The sequence below is a fragment of the Schistocerca piceifrons genome, chromosome 2 (genome assembly GCF_021461385.2).
Source record: "Schistocerca piceifrons isolate TAMUIC-IGC-003096 chromosome 2, iqSchPice1.1, whole genome shotgun sequence".
NCBI lineage: Eukaryota > Metazoa > Arthropoda > Insecta > Orthoptera > Acrididae > Schistocerca > Schistocerca piceifrons.
In genome coordinates this window covers 591,313,132-591,339,302 of record NC_060139.1, presented here as the reverse complement: position 1 = coordinate 591,339,302, position 26,171 = coordinate 591,313,132, and the positions used below count along the sequence as shown (strand labels likewise).

The following is a 26,171-nucleotide window of genomic DNA, read 5'->3' as shown; positions in this document are numbered from 1 at the left end:
TCGATCAATGCATAGTTCAAATTGATCATTTGTTCTCTGTAGCGATTAGTATTCAGTTTCACCGGGTTTTAGAAGCTCATGATACACCACACGTTTCTGATCCCACCAAACACAGAGCATTGTCTTCTTGCGAATCGATCTGGTTTTGCAGTCGATGTCGATGGTTGTCCCGGATTAACCCATGATTTTTCGCGTTTAGGATTCTTAAAATAAATCCATTTCTTATCGCCAGTAACAATTCGATGCAAAACTGATTTTCTTTCATGTCTTTGAAACAAAATTTGACAAATGGTTTTTCGGTTTTCCATCTGTCTTTCATTCATGTGGCACCCATTTTCCACACTTTTGGATCTTTCCCAGAGCTTTCAAACGGTCAGAAATTGTTTGTTGTGCAACATTTAGCATTGCTGCTGTTTGCTTTTGACTCGAAGAATCATCTTCACCCAATATTGCTTGCAATTCGGCGTCTTTGAACTTTTTTGGTGGTCTTCCACGTTCTTGATTTCTTACATCAAAATCATTATTACTGCACCGTTGAAAACATCTTTTGCATGGCCGGCCGAAGTGGCCGTGCGGTTAAAGGCGCTGCAGTCTGGAACCGCAAGACCGCTACGGTCGCAGGTTCGAATCCTGCCTCGGGCATGGATGTTTGTGATGTCCTTCGGTTAGTTAGGTTTAACTAGTTCTAAGTTCTAGGGGACTAATGACCTTAGCAGTTGAGTCCCATAGTGCTCAGAGCCATCTTTTGCATGTTTCTTCTGATACAGCATGATCACCATATGCCTCGACAAGCATTCGATTCGACTCTGCAGCACTTTTTTTCAAATGAAAACAAAAAATTAATGCTTTCCGCAAATCATCACTTTCTGGTACAAAATTCAACATTGTTAACACGATGAAAACATATGATGTTTGTTCCATGACTTGATGTATACTAAAGATCTATGACAGATGTCATACCAACCAAACAAAAAAAATTAAGGCTCGTTCACAACAAATGTTCCCTATCGACACATTTGTATCTTAACGCTCATTTCATACCGGTACACTCGGTAATTATAATTTAACAATTTTCGGACTTTTTCCCCTTTACTTCTATTGTGGAACCCTGCTTTGTGCTAAAAATTTTGTGAATCTGGACCACGGGACGTACCCTATAGGTTTTGATGAATTAGTATGCGAATATCAAAATTTGTGACATAGAAGCTTTAATTCTTCAGTGAAGGGGCCGTAGACCTTAGTATGTGATGTAAGTTTCAGCTTGGTACGGCTTCCCGTCCTTTAAAAACAGACTTCTTGACTGTCAGATGGACGGACAACAGAGATCATGTAAATGTTCCGTTCTAACAGATTGAGGTAGGAAACCCTAAAAAAGTTAATTATTTAGTATAGGCATCTAATTTTGTGTATAAATGACTAAGATATCATTACATTATTAATGTGCAAGGATAAATTTGAAAATGATTAAACTACAGTAGTTAAAATGCATGCAGATTAGTTGAACGCATGTTACAGGAAAAACTTCGTTAATGAAGGAGAGAGGAATAGAAAACGCCAGTTAATGACGCCATCACTTGTATTCACAGCCAACTGAAAGTAAAGTGCGGATCAACAGATACGCAATACACAGCAAATACTCCTAGAATATGCAGGAAGGTTTGTCCTTACCTTATTGCAGCGGTTTTGTTCTTGTGATACTCGCGTACCGTGCTACGTAAGGTAACTTCGTAGTTGTATTTTCACTTCCCACGTTGTCCATTTTCACTGTCCACATCATGCGCGCCTGCTCAGATTAATAGATAAAACATGACACTGACAGCGTGCCTGTCTGCAAATGTGGTGGATACGTTTAAGATAGCAGTGACTTGAATGTTGATGTTTTGACTTTATGGTAGCATAAAAAAAGCAGAGAGACTGATAAGCTTTCGACGTCAGGGAAGTTAATAGAGATAAACAATTACAAAGACAAATATACGATTATCCGGCCCTCACACAGAGCCAACCAATTGGGCACTTTCGTGTGTTATCTTATTTTTTTAAAAAATATAAAAAAAATTGCATGTAATATCTTCGGGAGAAAAAAATAACAGAATGACATACTGCATAAATTTGTATCTTTCGTAACGTGGTGTGGTCTGGGGAGCGTCCATAACAGTAACCACTCGCAAATTGCTTGTATTTTCACTCCACGCAGCGGAATCGTGATCTATAACATTTTTATTTTCATAGAACTTTGGAAACGACTAAATTACCATTGTAACTTATTTAGCCGAGAAGTTAGTCTTTTACTCATGGCGCTGCATACAATGTTCTTTGATAAGTAGCTGATCCATATTTTTTACCTATAAAGCGATCAGTCAATAATGTTGCCTGATTGGCGCAAGTAGTTCCACGGCACGGTGGTCTAGAGTTGATCTTGGGGTATACCCTCGTAGGTTCCCTTAATCATCAATGAGATGTAATCATATGTTCACTTTTACAACCATAAAACCCATTACAGTTTCAAGGCAGAGCTGTGTGTTTCAGGTTTTGGTAGACTTTTTCGTGTAGTGTGCCCCTTCGAATGCCTCGGCCGTGAATTAGTGTCGTAAATCTGGAAAACATCGTTTACAACTTGAGGATGGTGCACAGTATTGTGACGTCCGACAACGATGAGGTTGTGTGCAGCACCACAATACAAATCATTCCCCGCCAGTTTTCAGAGAAGTTTCACCGTTAATGTTATCTGCCTTATTGAACTCTTTTCTAGACTCGACGAATATCGTTAATAACGGTACAAGAGCAAAAAGGTTGAGAGGAAGTGATAACTTACGCATCGGCTGAGCTGCATAAAGACTTTTGTATCGCATTTACCTGATCACCCTGCTTTAGTGTTGTTCACGAGGACAGTTTCTCATCCAAGACGCGTTTCGTTCCATTTAATCGTATCAGAAGTCTTTACACACGAAAACAGGTGGAACGAACAACTCTTTACAAATTGAAGAATGTAGAAATTAGCGTTGCACGCAAGGCAGCGCGCAGGCGGCGCCTCTGCCGCGCGGTTTTGACGCTCTGTAGCCCTAGTGAGAACCGGCTTTTAGCGTACCAGCGGCGACGGCGTAAACACGTACTGTCTGCCAGGGACGCCTAGCCGCAGCGAGGGACTTGGTGGGGGGACGGGGCGGTGACGGCCAGCGCACAACTGTTTGTAAACACCGCCTATCTCACTCTGCGCATGCGCGTTAATGGAAGCAATGCGGTGACGGCTGTGTCGTAATAGTTACGCAGGCGCGCGCTAGCGGTCCGAGGAAAAATTCCATGTCCTCCTCTCCACTTTTAGAAATGAAGCTTGTAGACACTCATTCGAAGTCCTTACTAAATATGCTCTTCTTTCTCAAAGACACCTAACCTAACCTGTTAGTTACTGAAAGAGAATTTGCAACAACGAGTTACTATTCAGATCATAAAATTTTGTTAGTTGTGACAGGTTCGTGTATTTTCACACACAGTTACATAAAGTGTGCATTTTAATTTACATTACATATTGCACATAGCTGTGGTGTTAACTCTCATTACTCGTTCCTTCTTCTTTGTTCCTTGCAGCGTCGCCACGGAAATTCTTGGCAGGAATGCAATGAAACACAATGTTCACGTCTGACACATGTGCATTATAGAAAACATATTGTGAACATTCTACTACTCTGCGGTAAATTCTTGAACCCTACTCCTTTTGGTATTGCTTTATACCATATTTTACACACCATCGACCTGCCTCTACCAATTATGTCTTCTCTGCTGCCAGTAGCGCAATTATCTTCTTCTCATAATATATTAATTTAATGGTCTTTAAATAGGCATGTATGGCTGTGAAGACATTTCAAAATGGCTCGAATGGCTCTGAGCACTATGGGACTTAACATCTGTGGTCATCAGTAGCCTAGAACTTAGAACTACTTATACCTAACTAACCTAAGGACATCACACACATCCATGTCCGAGGCAGGATTCGAACCTGCGACCGTAGCGTCCACGCGGTTCCAGACTGAATCGCCTAGAACCGACGGCCACACCGGCCGGCGAAGACATTTACTACGCTCACGTTCCTGCTTATTCTTGGAAATAACACCACACAATACTTTCACTTGGGACGCGGCTATTTGTAGTCACGTAACTTAGTTCCTGCTATGGTCGTGACTACAAAGATAGTAGAGTGTAGACGAAAGTATAGAAACACCGTACACACACATTACCATGCCTAATATGGTGTAAGAAACCAGTTGGCGTTCAAAACAGCTTTCAGTCGTGTCGGAATCGGTAAATACAGGTCCTGTATGGTTTTCAAGGGCATGTTACACAATTCTTCCTGCAAAATAGTGGCAAGTTCAGGTAATGATGATGGAGGTGGATAGTGATCACGCGTCCTTCTCTCAAAAGTAGACCACAGTGGCTGAGATCTGGTGACTGCTGTGGCCATGGGAGATGAGACGCTTCATCTAGTGCTCACAAAACCAGTCCTGGACAATGTGAGCTATGTGAATAGTGACCCTGTCGTCATGGTCGCGACGTCACCATTGGGAAACAAACACTACACTATGGGATGGACCTAATCAGCCACAGTGGCCACATAATTGTTGACTGGAAGGCTACCTCACAGAGTAACCATGGAATACAACGATATGGCTGCCCAGATCACCACATAACCCCCGCCATGTTTCACTCGTAGGATTCATCCGGCAAAATGACATTCTTCCATTACTCCATAGTCCAGGTTTTATGGCTACGGCAACATGTATTGCTGTTATGGGTGTTTGCATCACTGATACGTGCTATGGTGTTCCAGCTCGCCTTGCAATTCCCACGTTATAGAGCTCGAATCGTGTTTTGGGGTGTTTTGGGGTGTTGCAAGGGTTCGCCAATACGATATTAAGTTCTGCAGTGACATTTGCAGCTGTCGTCCCCTTTTTTCGTCACAAACCTCTTCCATGATTGTCTGTCAAGATCACTCAACACACACTGTTGTCCGCGTTGTGGCATAGCTGGTGATGTTTTCCTCTTTCCTTGTGTGCGGTATAAATCGTCGATATGGTGCTTCTTGAAACACCGCACACTTCTGCTAACTTGTTTATGGAAACACCCGTCATGCCAACTACGTTCGAATTCGCTTGGTACCGACGTAATGCACTCGCGACTACGCAAAACATTGTTCTCACCAAGTCTGACACTTCCAACGTATTGAGGATATTGCATAGGCGACGTTCATGATCAAATAGAACAGCGCAACCTGCAGGCTTGGTTAGCATCTGCATATATGTTCAAGTGTGCAATTCTCGCGGTGTTTCGATATTTTTGTCCAACCCCTGTAGTTTTCCTTGTATAATAACTGATACGAGATAGGACTCCCGACTTGAATCCGTAAGAAGTTAAACTGCGTGGAAAATAGAAGTCATAGCGGAACCCTTTGTGTCCAGAAATAACTGACACTCAATCCCATACTAAGAACATGACAAAGTGAGACAATTATTTGGGTTATAGCTTCCTCTTCATCCTATCATTTTTTCTGTGCAAGAGGTTTCTTCTCGTACTACTACTTCTAATAATTTTTCCCCTCAGATAATCGTTAACATTTCTATTGGATCCGTCATGACTTGGTACCAAGAAATCTTTGTTCTATGTGTCTGTTCGTCATATTTTCAGAATATTGTTTCGTGAGAACATGGAAGCTCGTCCATAAAAAAAAAAAAACGCAGCTGTGTGCCGGTCCAGTGCTCCTTTATTCGGTACTTGGATCCACATTTGCGGACTGTGTGTTGCTCAGCTTCAGTGAATATTTAAATGTGACTGGTGTCTTAAAGCTCATACAGGTTTGCTTAGTGCGGAAAAATGTAGCACGGTCTTCAGCACGGAGCAAACCATGTCTGTAGAGGTCACCATATTATTATATCTTTTGAGGACGCCAAAGACCTACGACTAACTGAAAGGGGTCCCCAGAAGAAAGACTGGCACACAGTATCGTATTTTGAGTTCCTGCATGTTATGTGTTTGATTAAATTTAAAGATAAACGTATAAAACAGTTTATTTAGTATACAGCAAAAGCGGGCGTGATCCGTCTAATCCTTATTAAAATAATGATTAGCACTTTGTTCCGCAGACCGCTTTAATTTCAGTTCGACGAATGCTTAGTAAATTGTTTCGTAGGAAATAACTGCACTCATTGATTTGTCAGAATTTGCTCGCAATCGTTCCAGCGTATGCCATCTCGTGCCACAGACACGTAATTTGGACTTCACATTCTGAAGTATAGGATGGAAGGGGATTTTCATGTGTTTATAGCTATCTACCTAAACGTTAGAAGAATAATTAGAATTACTGTAATCGCTCTCTCCGCCTAACATCCTGGTCCTGGAAATTAAAACCACTTGTAAAACAATATACTGAGGTACAGGATGCCAAATTACTTTCACACCATCCAGGGTCGTAACTTCCTATAATAATTACGCTTCCGCCGTCTGAGTAAGCTGCTCAATTACGAATAGACTGACAGATTTAGGAGAAGGTCATCTGAAGACAGTTCGCGTGATTATTCCAATTAACAGGGCGGAAACGTTCACGGGTAGACGCTCGACCTCGTCCAATCAAAGGTCTATGTCTGATGTTTGTTAGGTTTTTGCGTCTCCAGCAAATACAGTATCGCTTAAAGCAGCGTAAAGGAGTAGTCTCTAGAAACGGCTGTAATATTCCCAACGATTGAAGCGTCCATACAACTGTCCTTTTTCAAGGCGGTGGTTTTTATTTTTATTTATGTATTTATTTTGGAAGGAGAGCGGTTGACTTCATTGATAGAGCCAAGGAAAGTAACAATTTAAAAATAATTATATGTGGTTACAGATATTTTTATTCTATTGGTCGGGCAGATTTCGCGTAATTCATTCCAAATTTAACCAGTTTTCGCTATCATCATAAATCAACATACGTCTTTCCCTCATATGCTTCCAGCGTGTCACTGCAGGAAACAAGCTTGTTTTTTATACAGCATTTGCCTGCCAAAACGGCGTCCACGGATGAAGCTACTATATATAGTCTCTAGATTTCACAAAAGCCCTCCGAGTCATCTTAAGCACCAAGTAACCGTCGAAGACCGAGGAGGCAACAGGCGAAAGCTTGAGAGTTTATTTAACATTGACCTGAGAGGAGAACTGTTTGTTAATAATTTACACACCTTTCACGATTTCATGTTTCTGATCTAAATCTGTTGGCAAGGAGATACTAAGGAGATGAAAAAAAATCTTTAGAATATTGTTCCACTGCACCAGGCCCACTCTGGACTGTAAAAATTGACTTTATAAGGTAAATGAATTAAGTTTTCTTGCATACTCATTGATTTATTTTTCAGGATGATTACTCTAATACTCGACTAATCTAGAACAGTAGCGATCTGGCACTGCCATGTTTTAACTGGTGTAGCGCCCTAGTGATCGGCTACTTGATATGTGTGCGCTCTTGCTGGAGCATTGGTCATCTAACTTCAGTGATGGATCGGTAACAGGAGTAATTTTGCTCAAGGTTATCTGTGCTTGATGGTATCACATTGTAGTCTTGGTGGTGGATTAGCCAAGCAAATTCAGTGTACGCGCATGTCTCCATAGGCAGTCTGCATAATGCTATAACAATCTGCAGTTGTTTCCCGCTGCCCACAGCACCAGTCAACACATTGTTTTTCACACTTCATGGTCATTCTTCAGGAGGCGTTCTCACGGCTGCCGTATAACGGAATCAGTCGGCTGCAGAAGATTATCATCGAATCAGTCCAGGTAAACTTACTGATTGTTACCGGTGTCTTTCGGATGAAAGGCCATTGGTGCGGTGATTGGTGGTGATTGTACCAATTAACGTGGTGGAAACGTATATGGGTCCGCGTGTGAAAACTGAGCGAAAAACACTGGTAAATGTTTTGTCGTGTAGCATACATAATACGAAGGAAAATTTGCAAAAAAAGTAAAAAAATAAAAATAAAAATAAGGTGGCGAGGAGTCATTGGGGCTGCCGCCAGAAATGGCTTCCAGATTCGTAGTGATCATGCGGTCTCGATTTTTGTTTAGGCGCGATGGAAGGGGGCGGAAGAAGTCGGATATATACTGTAGCTTCAGACGACCCGGTTTTCGATTGCTATTGTCCTTCACGATATTTTTATTCCCTTCTTTGGATAAATTTCGCCAAAATTCATATTTCATTCTACATTTAAACAGCCACTTTCCATCCCATCTTCAAAGCAGTTTTCGCATCAGTTCACATCGTACCAGAGCACGCTTAACGCTTTAAGTCATTGCTCGTATTTTCATAATATTCCCATGGTCTTTCGCAAGGGCATTCTTGGATGTATTATCTAACTTTCGGTGATGACCTCTGTCGTCTTTGTCGGAAACAGTACACTGATGAAGACGATAAAGGCAGTGGTCGGTAGCTTGAGTTTTTTTTTTTTTTTTTTTTCTCTCCATCGAAACTTGATGCTGTAGGAAAAGTGATAATTTTGTATTCGTAGTTCCCCGTTTTCACTTGCGCAATGCTAACAAGTATATATCATGGTAACAGGCCGCTTCAGAGCATTGACTGCGCACCACTCTCAAATGGCCCCTTGAATTCTCTGGTCCCACTTCCCCGAATTTTTCCGAAAAAATTGAAGTTATTTCGGGATCCAAGAAAACTATGATATTGCGAAGTGAATGTAGAAAGGGGGAGCGGCCACGGCGTCAGCAGTATATCTGTTAACCACTCCCTCTTCTGTTACATAGTCAAGGTTTTAATCAAACCGTAAGAACTTCTATAGTGACGGCCGAACCGAAAATAATAAGTTAGACGTCTGTACTGTGCATATTTTTTTTAATCTTTCTATAAATTTTTAAGTTTCTTTCGCCCCCACGAAAATGAAACTGATTTCTTACTGACCATCGACACTCGCGTGAAGAAAACTGAAATTGAATGTGAAGATAAATATCCGAATTCTTATGTTTCTGATACGTACGTTTTAATTTGATGTTAAGAATGAAATGGATTAAAAATTAATCGCAAACAGTAAAGATTCGATATCAAGCAAAGGATTAAAGTGGGAAAATGTAAGAGGAAGATGAACTTGTATGGAAGTTGCGTAGCGGAACTAACTTCACGGAGCTCAAACATACAACTGTTCTTCTCCATACAGGGAGCAATGCGCCGTCGTGACCTAAAACTTCAATTTTCTGGGAAAAGTGTGTGTGGAAGTGGAACCTACGACTTTACGAGGGTCAAATATCCTCCATTCCATGCACAAGTGGGGTAAATTACGAAGCAAAGCAGTATGAGAGACTTCGCAGAAGCTTCCTTTTGTGATAGGTAGTAGATTTTTGCCCTTGACGTATCGATCTCACATTACATTTGTACATATCCTAATACTGTCAGGAGGAGGGTGGGTTCATTTTTCTCTGTTTTGCAGTATTGGCAGAACTTCACAGGCTTTTCTGAAAGAGTATGACAACATTTGGCATACATATATCTTAAAGAGCATGCTTATATCTAGATAGATATTACTAGGACATTCAAGGTTTTTGTTCGCCGATAACTAACTCGCGCAATGGGCGCCGTTACTTGCGCGACACTCCTCTGAATAAGAAACTGTATTGTGTTTCTGCCCACAGTCGATGGTTAGTATAGGGCGCGACTGTAGCCCCATATTCCAGTCTACTTTCATATAATGACCTTTAAAGTACTAAACAATGTTCTTTGTATGACATCAGAAAAAAACCTGGATGGCTGAGAAAACTGTATATAGAGGGTGAACCAGGGCTCCACCGACAAATTTTCAGAGGTTGTTCAGGAATACATCCTGAATATTTTCGTGTAATTGTACCCACAAGCTCCAGCTACTCGTTACAGAGTAATTATATACGAGGGGTGGTCAATAAGTAATGGAATACTTCTTTTCTCGGCCAGTTTAGGTTGAAAAAATAAAGAATTTTTTGTGGGACGTCTTGGAATATTCTCGCTTGAGCTCCTATGCTTTCGTGAAATTCCGGTAGTTGGCATCTGTTTCTTTTGGCGAAAACCAGAGCATCACAAATATTCATAGGCGCTTGCAGAGTGTCTATAGAGACCTCACAGTGAACGAAAGCACGGCGAGTCGTTGGGCGGGGCGTCTGTCATCATCACAGTAAAGTCACACAAACCTATTCCACCTCCCGCGTGCCGGCCGGACTACAGCTGCCGTTCCTGCAATGTTGGAACGTGCGGACACTCTCATTCGAGGTGATCGACGGATCATAAACACCTCACTGCACAACTGGACGCCTCTGTTGGTAGTGCTGACAAGTCTGAGCACCCGAGAAGAGCTCACAAATCTTAGTAGGACTGTCCTTCCTCATCCACCGTACAGCGCGGATCTCCTAACTTCCATCTGTTCGGCCCAATAAAGGATGCACTCCGCGCGAAGCAGTACTTGGATGATGGGACGGTTATTGATGGAGCAAGACGTTGGCTCCGACGTCGACCAGTAGAGTGGTTAATGTTAATGTCAATGCCGTGTGATTATGGCCTTCCGTCGGGTAGACCGATCGCCTTCCGTCGGGTAGACCGATCGCCAGGTGCATACAATCGACATTTGTGCACAATTTTCGATGCAATACAGATACAAACTTAATTTGGGTCAGGAAACCAAACACAATGCAGTAACTCTGTAACGAACCACCGGATATCGTGGGCCCCAAAATACTCTTGAGGTATCCGTGAACAGCCCCTGAAAGTTTGTCGGTGGAATGCTGGTTCACCTTGCAGAACGGCAACTTGGAAAACTTGCCTCTAAAACGTCACTGTTGTCCAGTTGCCGGAATTTCAAGAAGAAGAAATGCTAGGCTCCGCTCTCCTGTTCGATCAGAACTAAGCCAAACTATTCCTTGCTTTCTGCGAATCAATATAAAAACTGCATTTCTGTACTAGAGTGGATAATGTTTTCTTCTTAAAGAAAATGTATGTCTGACAGTCACGTACACAGTTTCTTATCACACGTCAACTACGGCCGGTGCACAAATTCAGCTTTGTTGTTCTAATGTTTCCATCATCAAATTCGGCGTTAGTGTCTATCCACACATCCTTGAATTCAGAAGAGTTCACCGGCATCTTGATGTCATTTTATTAACCATCTTCGTCACAACGCTGCATGGAGTACTACTACTACCGAAGTAAATTTCATAACGTCCCTTAATTTTGTATACATATAGATTCCTCCCAAACGAATTGCATCAAATGTTGTCATTCTTTTCGGAAACCTACTAATCAGAGTTAAACACTCGATTACTTTTAAGTTTGGTAGCGATCCGGCACTGCCATGTGTTGACTGGTGAAGCGCCTTGTGATCGACTACCTGCTGCGAGTAATCCTGCCCAAGTGCAGTGGTCTCCTAGCTTTAGTGAAGCATCGGTGAAAGGGGTAATGCTACTGATTTTTTTTAATTGCTTCCTAGGACACTCATCTCATTATAGTCTGGTGGCGGAGTAGTCGAAGAAAAAAATGCGTATTCGCGCATGCCTCCATAGTTGATCTGCTTAATTTCGTAACAATCTTCAGTTCTTTCCTGCTGTCCACAGCACCAGTCAACACATTGTGCTCATACTTCATGGTCATTATCATTCTTCAGGGGACCTTCACGCGGCTGCCGTATAACGGAATCAGTCAGCTGCAGAAGATAATCATCGAGTCAGTTCAGGTAAACTTCGTACTTTTTACCGGCGCCTTTAGGCTGGAGGACCATTGGTGGGGTGATTGGTGGTGTTATGGTGAAATGCCGCTGTGTAGATGTGCCTACCATTCCTGGGGTATACAGCTGCGTTCCATTTTCTTGTTTATGGTCATCGCCTTTTGTACATGTGTGTTGTTTCGTACAAGCTACTGACCATTACAGAAAAAAGCACCTTGTAAGAGACGGCCAAGTGTTAACTATTTCTGAATAGCCAAACATGAGTTTTGTGGACAACTGAATTCAGCTTAAAGTGCTGTCGCTACATACATCTGACATCATTACTATCAGGATTTGTAGTCTTGTGGGTTGACGGAGCCTCGGTGGATTGTCGATAAGCCACATAATGAACAGTGGAAAGGTCTCTGTGCTTATGCTCCGCCAGAACCACAGTCTGGAAAGGTACGTGCCATTTTTACAGGCTGTTCTAAGTGGATTGTAACGACCATCACGTCTTCTGACCAGCATCAACAGTCGTTGCTACGTATTCAGGAAGAGCAGGAGCTCCCGATGTCGTTCCAGGTGAGTATCATTATGCTGCCGTAGACAATAGCTCGGCCTAATTGTCTGCTTATTCTTAACAGAACCCGAAACGTGATGTCTGGAATCGTCTTTTCGTTTATGAGCTGTTAATCCATAACAACAGTAATAAAAAGTGCTCTTCACCGTAGAGGCGCACTGGGACCTCAGAGTTGCATATTGAGATGAAGTCAAGCACGCGTGATTTCGAAGCCTTTTAACGCGGTCGCAGTGCGAAACAGAGGAAGCGCCTACTTACCAAGCCGTGACTAAGAACTTCACTCTCACTATAGATTCTTGACGTGTGGAAGGAAAAGCAAAGTTCGCTATAGACCTATCGCAGTGCATGCTACGCCGCTACATGGACGCAACAGTATTTGTTTCATTTAATTAGTTTTTGTTTGAATTCCACCATCAGTCGACTACGTTCTGTTGATGAACTCGGTGTCTGATAATTTCGGTGTGACGAACACTCGGTGCGAATTTCAGTAAAACAAAATTCAGCTGTAGTGAGTGCTACATGATTGGCAACTATAATTAATATAGAAGATAATAAAAACGTGGAGAAAAGAAATTACCACCACCACCACTACCACCACCATCACTAACACGACAACCACTGAAGTACTCGGAATCACGGCAGTACAGAGGTCTTACTTTGGATTTTGGCGCTCCGCTAATGCTTAATATAAAAAATGGGTGTAAGAATATAGGGAGTGTGTCTGTTGTAGACTCGTGTCCAGTGAAATGTGCATGTATTTTTGTTGCGGATGGGTGTGGATAAAAACGGAATGAGTTGGAACTGTCGCACTCAGTCCCACTCTCGAAAGGTACGAATGTGTCAGAAAGCGCTAAACATCCTATCGCGACTGACGTATCGCTAGGACAGGATTTAAAATTGTCTGATGGGTATGACCCTCGGTTGCAGCAGGTAATATTTTTTTAGTGCCTTAGTCAGTCGAACATACATAAACGACTAAGAGACAAGCATCTCCTTCTAGATTTAAGGTTAAATCTAGAAGTAAATTAAATGTTTTTGATGTATAACCCGCCACGCTGGTGGACGATTTAGTGATCTGGAACTATTGGACCAAAATGAGATAGTAATCATAATTCTGTCTGTTGTGCTTCGCAGTATGTTCGTATTATATTTCGGAGTAGTTCTGCTGACTATTGACAAGATTGGGAGCGTATACATGTAAATACAATTATTTGTTAAAGTAAACGTTGGAATGATTGACCTTTTTAGTAAGGAAATTGGTAAATGTCAGGTAATTTGTCGGTATCCTCTAGTAATAGATTTCATGCGTACTATTTCTCTACAATTTTAACCATTTTTTTTGTGTGTGTTCTGTAATGCCCGTAAAATAGCCGATTCCAGCGTATGTTAGACCTTAGTTTCCCCGGCGTACACAACGTTCAAGTAAGTTACGGGGATGGGGTTATCGACGTCACTCGGCTGCGTTCCCATAAGTTATTTGAACATTCCCAGCATGGTTTACAACTGCAGTCACTTCAGAATTGTAGCTGAAAAGTTCGAGGAGGAGCTACAGAACTGAGTACCAGGCAATTAGACAAGGTGAAAGTTTTTGTCTCCTTCCTTCAGTGATTGAAAAAAAATCTGATTCGAGGTTATTGGTGTAAAGCACCATCTTGCTGATATATTCTGTAATCTTGAAAATGAAGTACCCTTAGAGTTTCCAGTTTCCTGAACCATGTAGAGAGGAAGCGTCACCCACAGATCGTCGTTTGTGCAGTTGATGTTGATCATAGGTGTAGCAAGATGGTACGTCGGTAGTGAGGCGTAAAGTACTTACCGCTTAAATTCTTCACCGTATTGATTGATACGTAATCTGTGGGCGTCCAGTTGGCCGACGTGGAACTTCGGTACGCACGTCGCAGGCTACGGCGCGTTACTTATGCAGGGTGCTTCTCTCTCTCTCTCTCTCTCTCTCTCTCTCTCTCTCTCTCTCTCTCTCTGTGTGTGTGTGTGTGTGTGTGTGTGTGTGTGTGTGTGTGTGTGTGTGTGTGTGTGAGAGAGAGAGAGAGAGAGAGAGAGAGAGAGAGAGAGAGAGAGAAGTTTCCTCGCTGGAATCTGTGCAACGCCTCTGTTGCGTTGCGCTGCTTACTGGTTACCAAGGCAGGTGCGTAGCTGCACTTGGCCGGCTGCGACAGTTACCAGGCACGCGCGGCCTCGGCAGACTGCTACCTACCGGCCACGCCCTCACGTGCTGCCGCACGAGACGCCTGGCCGCAGTTGTCCCACCAGCGACTCCCGAGCGGCGCAGCCTCCGACCCGGAGATGAAGGCGCGGCAACACGTGGCCGCTGTATCTGCGTCACCGCCAGCCTGACGAACGGCGACCGCTTTAAGGACACACAACTTGCTTTAAACAGCTGCCGACGTTACAGGAATGTCCGCGGCCTTTTATTCGCGTGCCTGTTTCATCGTAACATCGGTCATTTCTTCCACGGATGTACACGCGTGTGGCGATTTTGGAGCACATCTAAATGCAAAAAAAAAGACATAATACATTTTAATTGCATTTTGAAATAGTTTTCCTGGTAAAAGCTCTCTCTGTCAACAACAGTAATCGTGACTAGTACATGAGGGCAGTGGCGTGTCATTAAAATACTGCTGTTAAATTCTCACTCATTGTTTACCCAGGTTTTATTTCCTCTTATCTTTTCAGCGTCAGATTCATTTCCTACTCCAAAATCTCAGTGCTCTCTTGGATCAAACTAATCGGACCATTGTTTTACTTTTTATTTTATGTGACAAGTACGACAAAGCGCTTCACATGGCGAGAGTCCAAACTTGAGATACTTAGCAGACGGAGTTTAATGTGCTGTTTTTCTTTTGCTTAATCAGTGTTTTATAATTACCTTCATTCTACCAAAACGAGATCTCTCTTTCGAATCTGTTTGGTATTGAAATAGGAAAGTTTAAAGAGTCTTGCATCGCAGTGGGCGTAAAAGATCCTGAAGGAATTGTTTCGTTCGAAAGACGCGTGAGTAGTTCGTATACTGTTTGCACCATGCGTACGTCTCTTTTGTGACTACAGCAGCTCTAATGCCTCCTTTCATTCCTTTTTTATGGTCATTTACTTTATAATTAATTCCCAAAAATTAATAGGAGATATTTCCTTATACTTCATGTCCAGTTTGTGCGGAGTAGGACTATAAGGGTTAACTAAACTCTCTTTACTAGGCGAACAACGTACATTTCTTTACCCTGCAGTATTTCGCACACTTCAGTATCACCAGATAAATGAATTCAGTACTCAGTCTAATGTTCTCCTTATAAATTTCCCGAAAACAAGTCGATGAATGTCCTGTAACAATTGTGTAAGTGCTTTCTCTCGTTCCATCCATTTGTTCTAGTTTAGCGGATAAATCCATAGGCCTTTTTTCCGATAGGCAACGCGTTATTAGACTGTAACGATACGTGGTTATCGTGAAATTGTAACGAGGTTTGGATCCAACATTTAATAGTGGATTCTACCCGACAGCTGACGAAATGAGAACGATCTGGGGCCGTAGCCAAGAGATTTCAGCGTCAGTGATTTACCAGCTGCGGTAAGACTTCTATTACTAAATCAATGTGGTGTTAGACCCGACCTCCCTTGTCGCCGCTAAATAGTACACTTCTCAAATCCAACCTTTCACCTGATTGCCATCTTTGTAACACACCGCGGGCTGCTACACTTCTACTGTCACATAGTTTCCTGATGGGAGAAGTATAAGCACCGATGAAATGTTAAATGCGCACCTGTCTTCGGTTACGTACGTCACGTATCGGGCGAGAAAGTGCTGCCAGATATTTGCTTCCTTGGCCGTTGTAAGAATGAAGTTTGGCGATATTTGCTTGAACCGATGTTTCAATTGTGATACGGAACCGCATAGACACACCCTGCAACTGCGGAGAGTCAACATCAACGCTTGCTTGCCGTTAGTATTCCAGCGTATCCAACGTCTTAGGCGCAGGTCAAATGCTATCTGCTGTCAGACGCGTCTTCCTCGCAGCTGCTGATTGTTGTTTTGCTCAGTTTCCATCGGCTGATTCTACAGCACAGTCCACGAAGGTCGGTAATGACCTCCCGGCCCAAATGTTAAACCTTAAATTTCCTTCTTGTTCAGGGGCTTACTGTGTTCTCATGCGTACAGTTTTACGTGTAACAAAGGTAACGGGGATAAAATACAGGGGCCCGAAAGGTTGCCTGCGTTTTGTACATAAACCAGACTGCAGTTAAAAAGAATCGAAGGCACGAGAAGCAAGCAATAGTTGAGAAGGGAATAAGACAGGCTTGTAGCAAATTCCTGATGTTGTTCCATCCATGTTTCGTTTGTTACAGACAGTGGAAACTCCAGGTTGCAATATCAACAATATAAAGAAAAGATAAATTGCTACTTAACGTAAATTTTCTTTGATAATCTGCTTCGTCATCTGGCGAACTTTTAAACTCGATCACAGATATCGTTTGAGGTTCATGGCAAGAATTTCATCAGTCACGGAAACAACGCTATTGGAGTGGTCGGCATTCACGTGTCAGTTCCTTCCTTCTCATTAAGTCGTATTTAATAAGAACATGAAAGCAGCCCATCAAAGAAAGGTGTCAGAGTAATTTCGTCAAAAAGAAGAAAGCGAATCTGAAATTGAGCAGAGATAAAAAAGGCATGGAAAGTGAATATGATTTTAATTGCCCCCATTTCTGCGTTATTGATTTTTCATTTGCATCCGACAAGAGAAATAATGGATACGAAGCGTGGTAGAGAACGCTTGTAATACTCCAATGAGTAACGGGAATCTGATCTGTCATTTCGCTTGAAAAAGTACGTTGCTGAAATAAGTAAATATCCATTTTGATTAATAACTGTATTCTTTGATAGATTCATTTGTCATGAGTGCTGGTACCTTGATATACGAGTAGGAGTTCTGATGGTCGTCGTGGTTTTGTAACAAGTGTTAGTTTTGTTTGGTCACGGTGTCTCGCTGTAGTGTCTCAGTATGGTATCTAAACATGGTATCTCAGTATAACATCGCTGCACCACACAGCGTAAGTCTCGAGTTCGAGTCCCATCGCGAGTGTAGACTGATTTTGTGGAGTAGTTGTGTTTAAATTAACAACAAAGTAAGTGAACTCCCCCTGAGGTTCTCTACTTCCCCCAAAACAGGGGAAATAGATGGATAATGCTACGAAATATTAACTTCGTCTTGATTTCTAAAATCTACCGGCGTGAGCACAACAGATCTACTGTTCAAACAACAAGGGAAGTATGCCTTACAGCTCAGCAACAAATTCAAGTGTTGCACCTGAATTTACAGATCTTCGTGATCACTCCTGGACGCATTTTCTGTTCCGCGCTGAAAATTGTGGTATCAGAGTGGAGGAAGGTTTAGCGGATTGTTGAATGCACACTCCGCGCCTTATTAAATACTGAAATTAGGTAACTAGGTAAACATCTAGTAGATGCAGCCTATGTCAGTTCGAGGGATATTAGTCACATGGCGAGTTAAACTAACTTTTGCCGGGGACGTCTTGCGCTTTCCGGCCTCAGAAGCCTGACTTATAGTGAAGCTTTCATCAGTGCTTCTTTCATGGTAGGGGGATAATCTGGTATTAACGGCCGCCATTGAGCTACTCTCCGAGGAGCTTGAAAGCTCCTGGCGGTGTTTAAGAGCGCTATATTCCTTTGTGGAAAACCCCACTGACGGCGGTTGGAAGTGTTACAGTAGAATGGACCATATGAAGTAAGAGGTGCTTTACTGTGCCCTCAGCTCTCCTTTTAAAAGTTTCAAAACTCGCAGCTGAGTCCTTCTGGCCAACCAGTTAGTAGACGTACATGACGCTCTCTCTCCCGCGCTTACACGTTTAGATGAGCGCAATCTCTGCATTCGATCTGCTGTGGGTACAAAGCTGAAACGGCTAAACAGTACTGTTACCATTGGATTTATTTAAGACAGTCAGTACCTGTTACCACTTTACAACCGGTTTCAGCGAGACGGAATGTAGTTCGTAGCTGTTAACTAGGTATAGTCTAAAAGAGTAAAACTAGTGCGGATTTAAAAGGTTAAATTCGGAAGATACAGTGCTCCTGGTGGTGGTGGTGGTGGTGGTGCTGAAACAACAACAACAACAACAAAATAAAAGCGTAGGCATAGCAGAGGCCTAGTTTGTTCTAGGTACTATTGCTTTACCGGTAACCGCAATAAGACAAAAATCAGTATATAAAGTAACTAACTCGTACACGTACAACCATAGCAACAACGGTAGCAACCCTCATCCTTGGCCTTGTAAATGCGATCGTGCCTATCGTCATTTTCCAAATTTCTCGTTCCCACCTGGTCAATACTAATAAATTGCCATTAAGCGTATTTTTTCCACCACTTGTTACTAAAATGAGTATTCATCTGTAACCCGGAAGCCATCAGCAGCCAGAGCTACATCGACGTCACTGGGTAAAGTCCAAGTCTCAGTCGGTTGAAAAGGCGAACCGCGAGAACAAGAACACGACGGTAGAATCTTCGTGAAATAATTTGAATCGATGAAAAGGTGGGAAGGGACAATGGAACGGTTCTCGTTGAATCTCTCCCCCCCCCCCCCCCCTCTTTCCCCTTTAATGTGAGATACCAGCATTGTGTAGTAGAAATCAGAATTAGATACAGAACAGAATATTCTATGGAAGTTATGATAAACGTTCAGTCTTACAAAACACCATCCTCACATAAATAAATTACTCTGAAGTGAAAATATAGACTACTATAATTTTAATTAATATTGTGTTTATACTGATTGCTGGTGAGGAGGAAAGTTAGTTATTAGTATTTTATTAATGATCTCATTCATAAGCAGCCATATCACAGTCGCTCAAGAAAGTTATAATTAAGCTTTACTTGTTTAATCAGAATCGGACGATGACTCTCCTTGTCCGCAGTCTCGATGATTCGAAGCGATCTGCAATCCTGTGGAAATAAAATGTCTTGGTTTTCTTGCGTTGCGTAGTCAGTCGGGAAACCTCAGATCAAGCGGAAAGTTTGCTTTGATAGAGTTTAATTACCCGATGAAATAGTGGAGCTCTTGGATCTAATAATTGCAGGTTCGTTTCCAATTCATCGGAAGTTCCCTTCTGATTACCTACGAAACGACACCTCCGTGCAAATTTCCAATTAGAGAATACATATATAATGAAATTCCTTACACACCTTTGATGTAAATGCTCAGTATATATTTTCTTGAGTAGCATACAATGTATTTTCAATCTCTTTCTTCCAGTAATCTCGATAGCAGAACTACAATTACTCAATGCGGCTATTCGGCACGGAGAAGATCCTAGAAGTCCTCTCAACACACCAGAGAGAATATTACAAAGAGGAATTGTGCGCTCGTGGAATAGTAATAGTACTGTACTACTTTGCGCATCGATTCTGCGAGTATATAGATGGCCAAATAGGAAACTTAATTCACTCATAGAATTGTGCAGGGATAATTAGTAGAATATAAAGAGATATTACACTATTTTACATCATTGATTGACGGTTCCGTAGGTTCTTGGCATAATATTTTATACGTTATGAATGGTAACACACACGACACTTGTGTAATGTTCTACAATCTTTGTTATTTATTCCACAAACCTGTTTTCGGCTGTCACGTCGTCGTCAGGTACAAAGATAAATATGTGGTGCAGTGAAAAGTTTATAAGATCAAACATTTTAAACTAGTACATCTAGAGAGTATCTCCGTTCCCAAAGATGAAAAAAGTTGAAAAATGTTAGATGCAAACATATATACTCTGTAGATGCACTAGTTTAAAATCTTGTATCTTAAACAAAATTTCACTGCATCTCATATTTGTACCTGACGATGACGTAACAGCCGAATACCGATTTGTGGAATAAATAACATATATTTTAGAATATTATATCAGTGTCGAGTGTGCTGTTATTCACAATGTGATAGGTCGCCTATTTACACGCAACGTCTGAGGAGAAAAAAATTTTTTCTTTAACGTTCCCAAAGGCATAGTCCAGCGGTTGTGGCTCCTTAGAAAAACCGTTAGCGGGTTAAATTATTTCGTTCGCGTGAGGGCTGTTGTTTACTGAGCTACTTCACTTCCGCAGTGTTACGCGTCGCACTTTAAGATGGAGAAAGCAGAGACTTGCGTGGTGGAAACAGTGAAACCGTATCGCCACGGCAAGTTGTTACGCTCTGTTCCGTAAGCAGGGACATTGCCCCTATTCGCTTTCTGATGCCAGTGGGAAATTTTCCTTATTTGGGAATGCCGTGGACATGACTGAGCTGAAGCAGAATGTACAAGAAATGGTACGAAATTGGACTACTTTGATGCAAATAAGTCGAAGCGGAAATAGGCTTGAGAGCCCAAAAAATCGAGATGGAATTGCTGCGCCCTCGAGTGGCTAATATTTCTTTCCCGCCCTTGGACATATGCCTGTCGACTGTTCTTAGTGGCTCCCTTGTAGTTGGTGCTCCATCCACATTTGTAACCCACAAACCTCTGTACAGTGCATGTCGTAGCGTACGTCATATTTCACCGATTGAGGTGGCGCAGTGGTTTGCACACGGGACTCGCATTCGGGAGTACGACGGTAATTTCTGTCCGACCAACCAAGATTACGTTTTTCTTGATTTCCCTAAATCGCTCCGGACAAATGCCTGTATAGTTCCTTTGAAACATATTTCCGTATCCTTCCTGAGTTGGAGATTATACACCGTCTCTAATTACCTAAGCGTCGAAGGAAAGTGAAACTCTACTCTTTCTTCATTTGTTTTCTTCCTGTCAACATTTCCTCGAGTTGGGCTGCATGTAGTGTGGCGTAGACGTTGGTCGCTGGCTGGCGTGCTGCGGGTCGCCAGTTTTAACGCGACACAGTTATTTGTGATTTAGTATTTGTCACTTCTAGAAGTTTCTCGAAAACTCTTACGTTTATAATATTTGTATATTATGCAATATTCGATGTATGTATAAATCGCTGCACTCCCCAGTCAAGAGTTCAGTTCTGTTTTTGCTTCACGTTGGTGTTCGTAATAAATATATTTTCATTGCTAATTGTTGAATGCCACTGACAATTCTGCTTTCGAATTCTGCCCTATTACGTTCATTATTGGACGAGGGGAAAATGACTTAATGGGCTCTGTCTTATTCTCTGGAACCCTGTGCAGGATGCACAACGGTGGCGGCATAATGGTCGCACTGTCTTCTTCGAATACACAGTCTCTATATATGGCCGGAATGGTTTCGCGAGATCGAAGTCGTTCTCTCAAGGATTCCCGTTCCCATACCCCGAGTATTTCTGTTGCTGTCACGAACATGTCCCTGATTTCGTTGTCACGCCTACCTGATACGGACTACAAGCACTAGACAGTACTCTAGAATTTTTTCGCCCTAGAGCCTAGTATGCGATTGCCTGTACAGATGCAATGAATTTTCTCAGAAAACTTCCCGCAGTTTACCGGTAAATACGTACAGGATGTGATGTTTTCCAAGATGTTCACCACTAATCTTGCAGTCGGACGTTATCGGGTTCTTTCTGTTTGTTACAGGTGTCAACTTACGCTGGTCCTCATTTTAGGAGAGCTGACATTCATTATACCAAGCGGACTTTCTGTACTAGCTTTTCTGCAGATCTTTAAGATAGTCCCACGGCAATACATCCCTGTACACAACATCATTGTTAGCGAACCCCTCTGGTAGGTTTGTGAGAACATTAGAGGCCCGATTATGTTCCCTTGGGACACACCCGAAGTTACTTTTGTGTCTCTGGAAGATTCGACGTGAGTCAAATATTCCTCCAGTCTGTCACATATTTGCTTAACTACTCCGTATGATGGTATCTTAATTAGTAGTTAGTGACGTGCTACAGTATCGAACTCCTTTAGGAAATCTACAAAGGCGGAATCGATCTATCGTTTGCAAGACGCCGTGTTTGTAAAAAAGAAACTGTTTTTCAGACGGCTGGTTTTTCCTGAATCCTTGTTCATACTTTGAGAGAAGGTTCTTTTCCTCAAGAAACGTCATAATGTTCCAGCATAATATAAGGAGCGAACAAAAAGTTTCCGGTTGAGGGCACTGCTGCAAGTATGCGCAACTTAGCGCGACTTCGATGTGTTTAAATAAACACCAATGATGTTGCGTACAGAGATGTATCATCTTGGGACGATCTTAAGAGTTTGCAGTACGACTTGGACAAAATTTCCCTTTTGTGTAATGAAAAGAAGCTCTCTACAAATGAGGGTAATGTAAGTTAATACCTCCACTGAGGTCATGGGATAGCGATATACATTTACTGATGGCGGTAGTATCGCGTACGTAAGGTATAAAAGGTCAGTGCATTGGCAGAGCATTTGTACTCTGGTGACTCAATGTGAAAAAGTTTCCGGCGTGATTATGGCCACACAGCGGGAGTTGGAGCTAGATGCATGGGATATTCCATTTCGGAAATCGTGGGGAACTCAATATTCAGAGATCCACAATGTCATGAGTGTGCCGAGAAAACCAAATTTCAGGAGATACTCACGACAGACAACCCATGCCCGCCGGTCTTCACTTAACGACAGGTAGCAGTGGTGTTTGCATAGAGTTGTCAGTGCTCACAGACAAGCAACACTGCGTGAAATAACCGCAGAAATCAACGTTGGGCGTATGACGAACATACCTGTTACGACAGTGCGCCGAAATTTGGCGTTAATGGGCTATGACAGCAGACGATCGATATGAGCACCTTTCCTAACAGTATATCGTCTGCAGGAGACTCTCCTGGTCTCGTGACCGTATCGGTTGGACCGTAGAAGACTGGAAAACCGTGGCCTAGTCAGACAAGTCCCGATTTCAGATGGTAAGAGCTGATGGTAGGATTAGAGTGCGCCGCAGACCCGACGAAGCCACGAAGCCACAGACTCAAGTTGCCAACAAGGCACGTGCAAGCTTTGGTGGTTCCGTAATGGCGCGGGCCATTGTTTACATGGAATGGGCTGGGTCTTCTGGTTATTTTCGGCTACTTGGAGACCATTTGCAGCCATTTATGGACTTCATGCTCTCAAACCATTATGAATGTTTTGTGGATGACAATTGTTCGCAATTTATTTTAAGAACATTCTGGACAGTTTGAGCAACTTATTTGGCCACTAGATCGCCCTGCACGAATCCCAACGAACATTTATGGGGCATAGTCGAGAGGTCAGTTCGTGCACAATTATAGGCGGCTGTAGAGGCAACATGGCTCGGTATTCTGTAGGGGACTTACAGAGACTTGAATCCATGTCACGTCAAGTTGTTGCACTAAACCGATAAATTGTGAGATTACTAGAGTAGTGCTGAACATCCCCCACTTCAGTTGGCGTAACTTCCGCGTTACAACATTTGCGATATGGGGACGTGCATAAACAAGAAGCCCCACGGCGCACTAGTCCACATCGGTGGTTTTCGACAGGCATGCTGTCCCATACACGTAATTCATTCTTCGGTGGATATCTACTGTTGTCTGCCCTTGGGCAGCCAAGGAAAAAGTAACAGCACGCTGGACCTGTTTGGGCGCATTCGGTAATGACGTAGCCATAGTTCACTGTTCGGCGTTTGCCGCCAGTACGTGGGATAGACACGAACGCTACACTTTTCCCTTGCCTACATATCGGAGGATATGCAGCAGGGCAGTTAAGGACTCTTTCACGCAGCAGGACGCTGTTTCGTGCCAAACGGGTATCTTCAAAATGGTACGTCGGTGGGATTAGCATACCGACTTTGTACTGTGTGGTCTTCAAACGAAAACTTTTTGATTACACCTTATAGATGCTCTAGAATCCTGCAGCAGATGGATGACAAGACGTTGGTCTGTAATTCTATGCGTCCGATATGTTACTCTTGTGTAAAAAATGTTACATGTTCCCTTCCCAGCTACAATGTGGTATTGACTGAGCGTACGCCTGTCGACTATTGTGACATCCGTGTGGCTGCTTCTGCCAGATACAGCGACGGAAAACACGTTGCTGGTCGCGTGTCTCGTAGCGATGGTACCGGCGGCGAGTAGGTTTATCCGGATAGCGGTAGCCACCTATTTCGAGCGGCGAGCTGCGCGGCCCTGGCCCGAAAGCTGCTGCCCCCCCCCCCCATATCTCTCTCTCTCTCTCTCTCTCTCTCTCTCTCTCTCTCTCTCTGGATGGATGCTGTGCTGCAGCACCGCGTCGTAGTACTGACCTACGCCCCCCCCCCCCCACCCCACCTCTCCCCCTTCCAGTGCTCTTGTTATTCTCGTGCGGACGCTAACGTCCGTGACCCCCATTGCGGTGATAATGGTTGTATTTGTCGGCGACGTCCCTCTGGCGACCCGCGCCTGTGATTGGAAATCGCCTTTTTCGTAATAAGAGCGGGAACTAAAACGGCAACCTTCAGAGTCCTGTGTATACCTGTCCACGGACAACTCTCGACCTCTCTTGTCTCTTCATCCGAAACTGACCAGTCGTTTCACATTGTCACAGCAACAAAAAAAATTGCCTATAGAAAATAGTAACATATATGGTAAAAATTGTTTTGATCACCAAAATAATTTCATTTGGCGATCAAGTGTTTCACAATTTAGTGCCAATGTGGTCCCAGATGTCTTTAGAGGCTTTGTGTTGAAAGTGAGTAAATATTGCAATCAGTAAAATAGCTAAAGAATGTTTGGCAACAGCGAAATCACAGGAATAGAATGTATTGTGTAAATCAGTGTGTTTAGTTTTTTAGTCATCAGTTCGAGGACTGTTTTGTTACAGCTCCCCATGCCGGTCTCTTCTTAGCAAGTCTTTTTATCTCAGAATAACTACTGCAACCTAAATCCACTTTGAACCGGTTTGCTGTGGTGAAGCCTAGGTCTCCCTCTAGAATATCTACCCATTTCCCTCCATTACAAAATTAACTATTTCTTGATGCCTCAAGTATGCACTTAGTGCCTCTGTAGCCTGGCACTACGGTAGCATCTGGTTCACCACTGGTCAGTCAGCTACCGGATTTTCTTTGTAGCACATGTCAAATAGTCTCACTGAGAATCGAACTTACTACTGTTACGTTAAAAATCAAATAGGCCTAGGAAGATCCAGGGGGCATAAAATGTTTTTCATTTTCATGTCTTGACCTTTTTGTAACAAAATTGGCTATGAAACTCATCACCAGGTACACTGACGTACTTCGTTGAAATGACAAAACCAAGAGGTTCAAATGGTTCAAATGGCTCTGAGCACTATGGGACTTAACTGCTGTGGTCATCAGTCCCGTAGAACTTAGAACTACTTAAACCTAACTAACCTAAGGACATCACACACATCCATGCCCTAGGCAGGATTCGAACCTGCGACCGTAGCGGTCACGCGGTTCCAAACTGAAGCGACTAGAACCGCACGGCCACACCGGCCGGCAAAACCAAGAGGAAATCATGTATCATTAGCGGTGGAAAAACATGTTATCTTGTCATACACTGATTACACACTGTACAGCCAAAGTGGTTTATCTCTGTAATTGTCAAAGGAAGCAGAGGAACCTACCTTTTCTTTAAAACACGGAACTGTATGTATAAACAGCATGTCGGCGCTATGGCCTTCATGAGAAGTGGAATCTGTCTTTCTGTACTTAGTACGAAATACTACAGACATGAGGCCTCTAACAGTAGCAGGCTCTACGAAAACTGTCAGGAGACTGATGAAGACACCCTCATCTTCCCACCCACATCACCCCCAAGAAAAGAACGAATAACTTTTTACCACTCATTGCAGCTTTTTAGTGCTTACATCTTTTTTTTCAAATGGCTGGGTGTTCCATCAGCTTTCATTGTTTTGAACTGAAAGTAACAGTTTCACTGCCTTTGATTTCTGTTTCGTATTTAAGTTTTCCTTCCACCTTCCCACAAGCTGTTAGGTTTGTGATGGCAGTG

General features: G+C 42.8%; 1 protein-coding gene across 10 annotated transcripts in view; it reads left to right on the top strand.

Annotated features, from left to right (window-relative positions):
• The window catches only part of LOC124776660 (nuclear receptor coactivator 7), a 703,675-nt gene that overhangs the window by 561,630 nt on the left and 115,874 nt on the right, over positions 1-26,171 (top strand). For 6 of the 10 annotated variants that reach the window (XM_047251761.1, XM_047251751.1, XM_047251756.1 and 3 more), the window contains 2 exons: positions 7,720-7,788; positions 11,637-11,705. The exons of 2 other annotated variants lie outside the window; for them this stretch is intronic. In XM_047251761.1, coding sequence (XP_047107717.1) covers positions 7,720-7,788; positions 11,637-11,705 — 138 coding nt within the window. The remainder of the gene's footprint in view (positions 1-7,719; positions 7,789-11,636; positions 11,706-26,171) is intronic. 2 more of the 10 variants (XM_047251755.1, XM_047251754.1) reach the window with 2 other exon arrangements.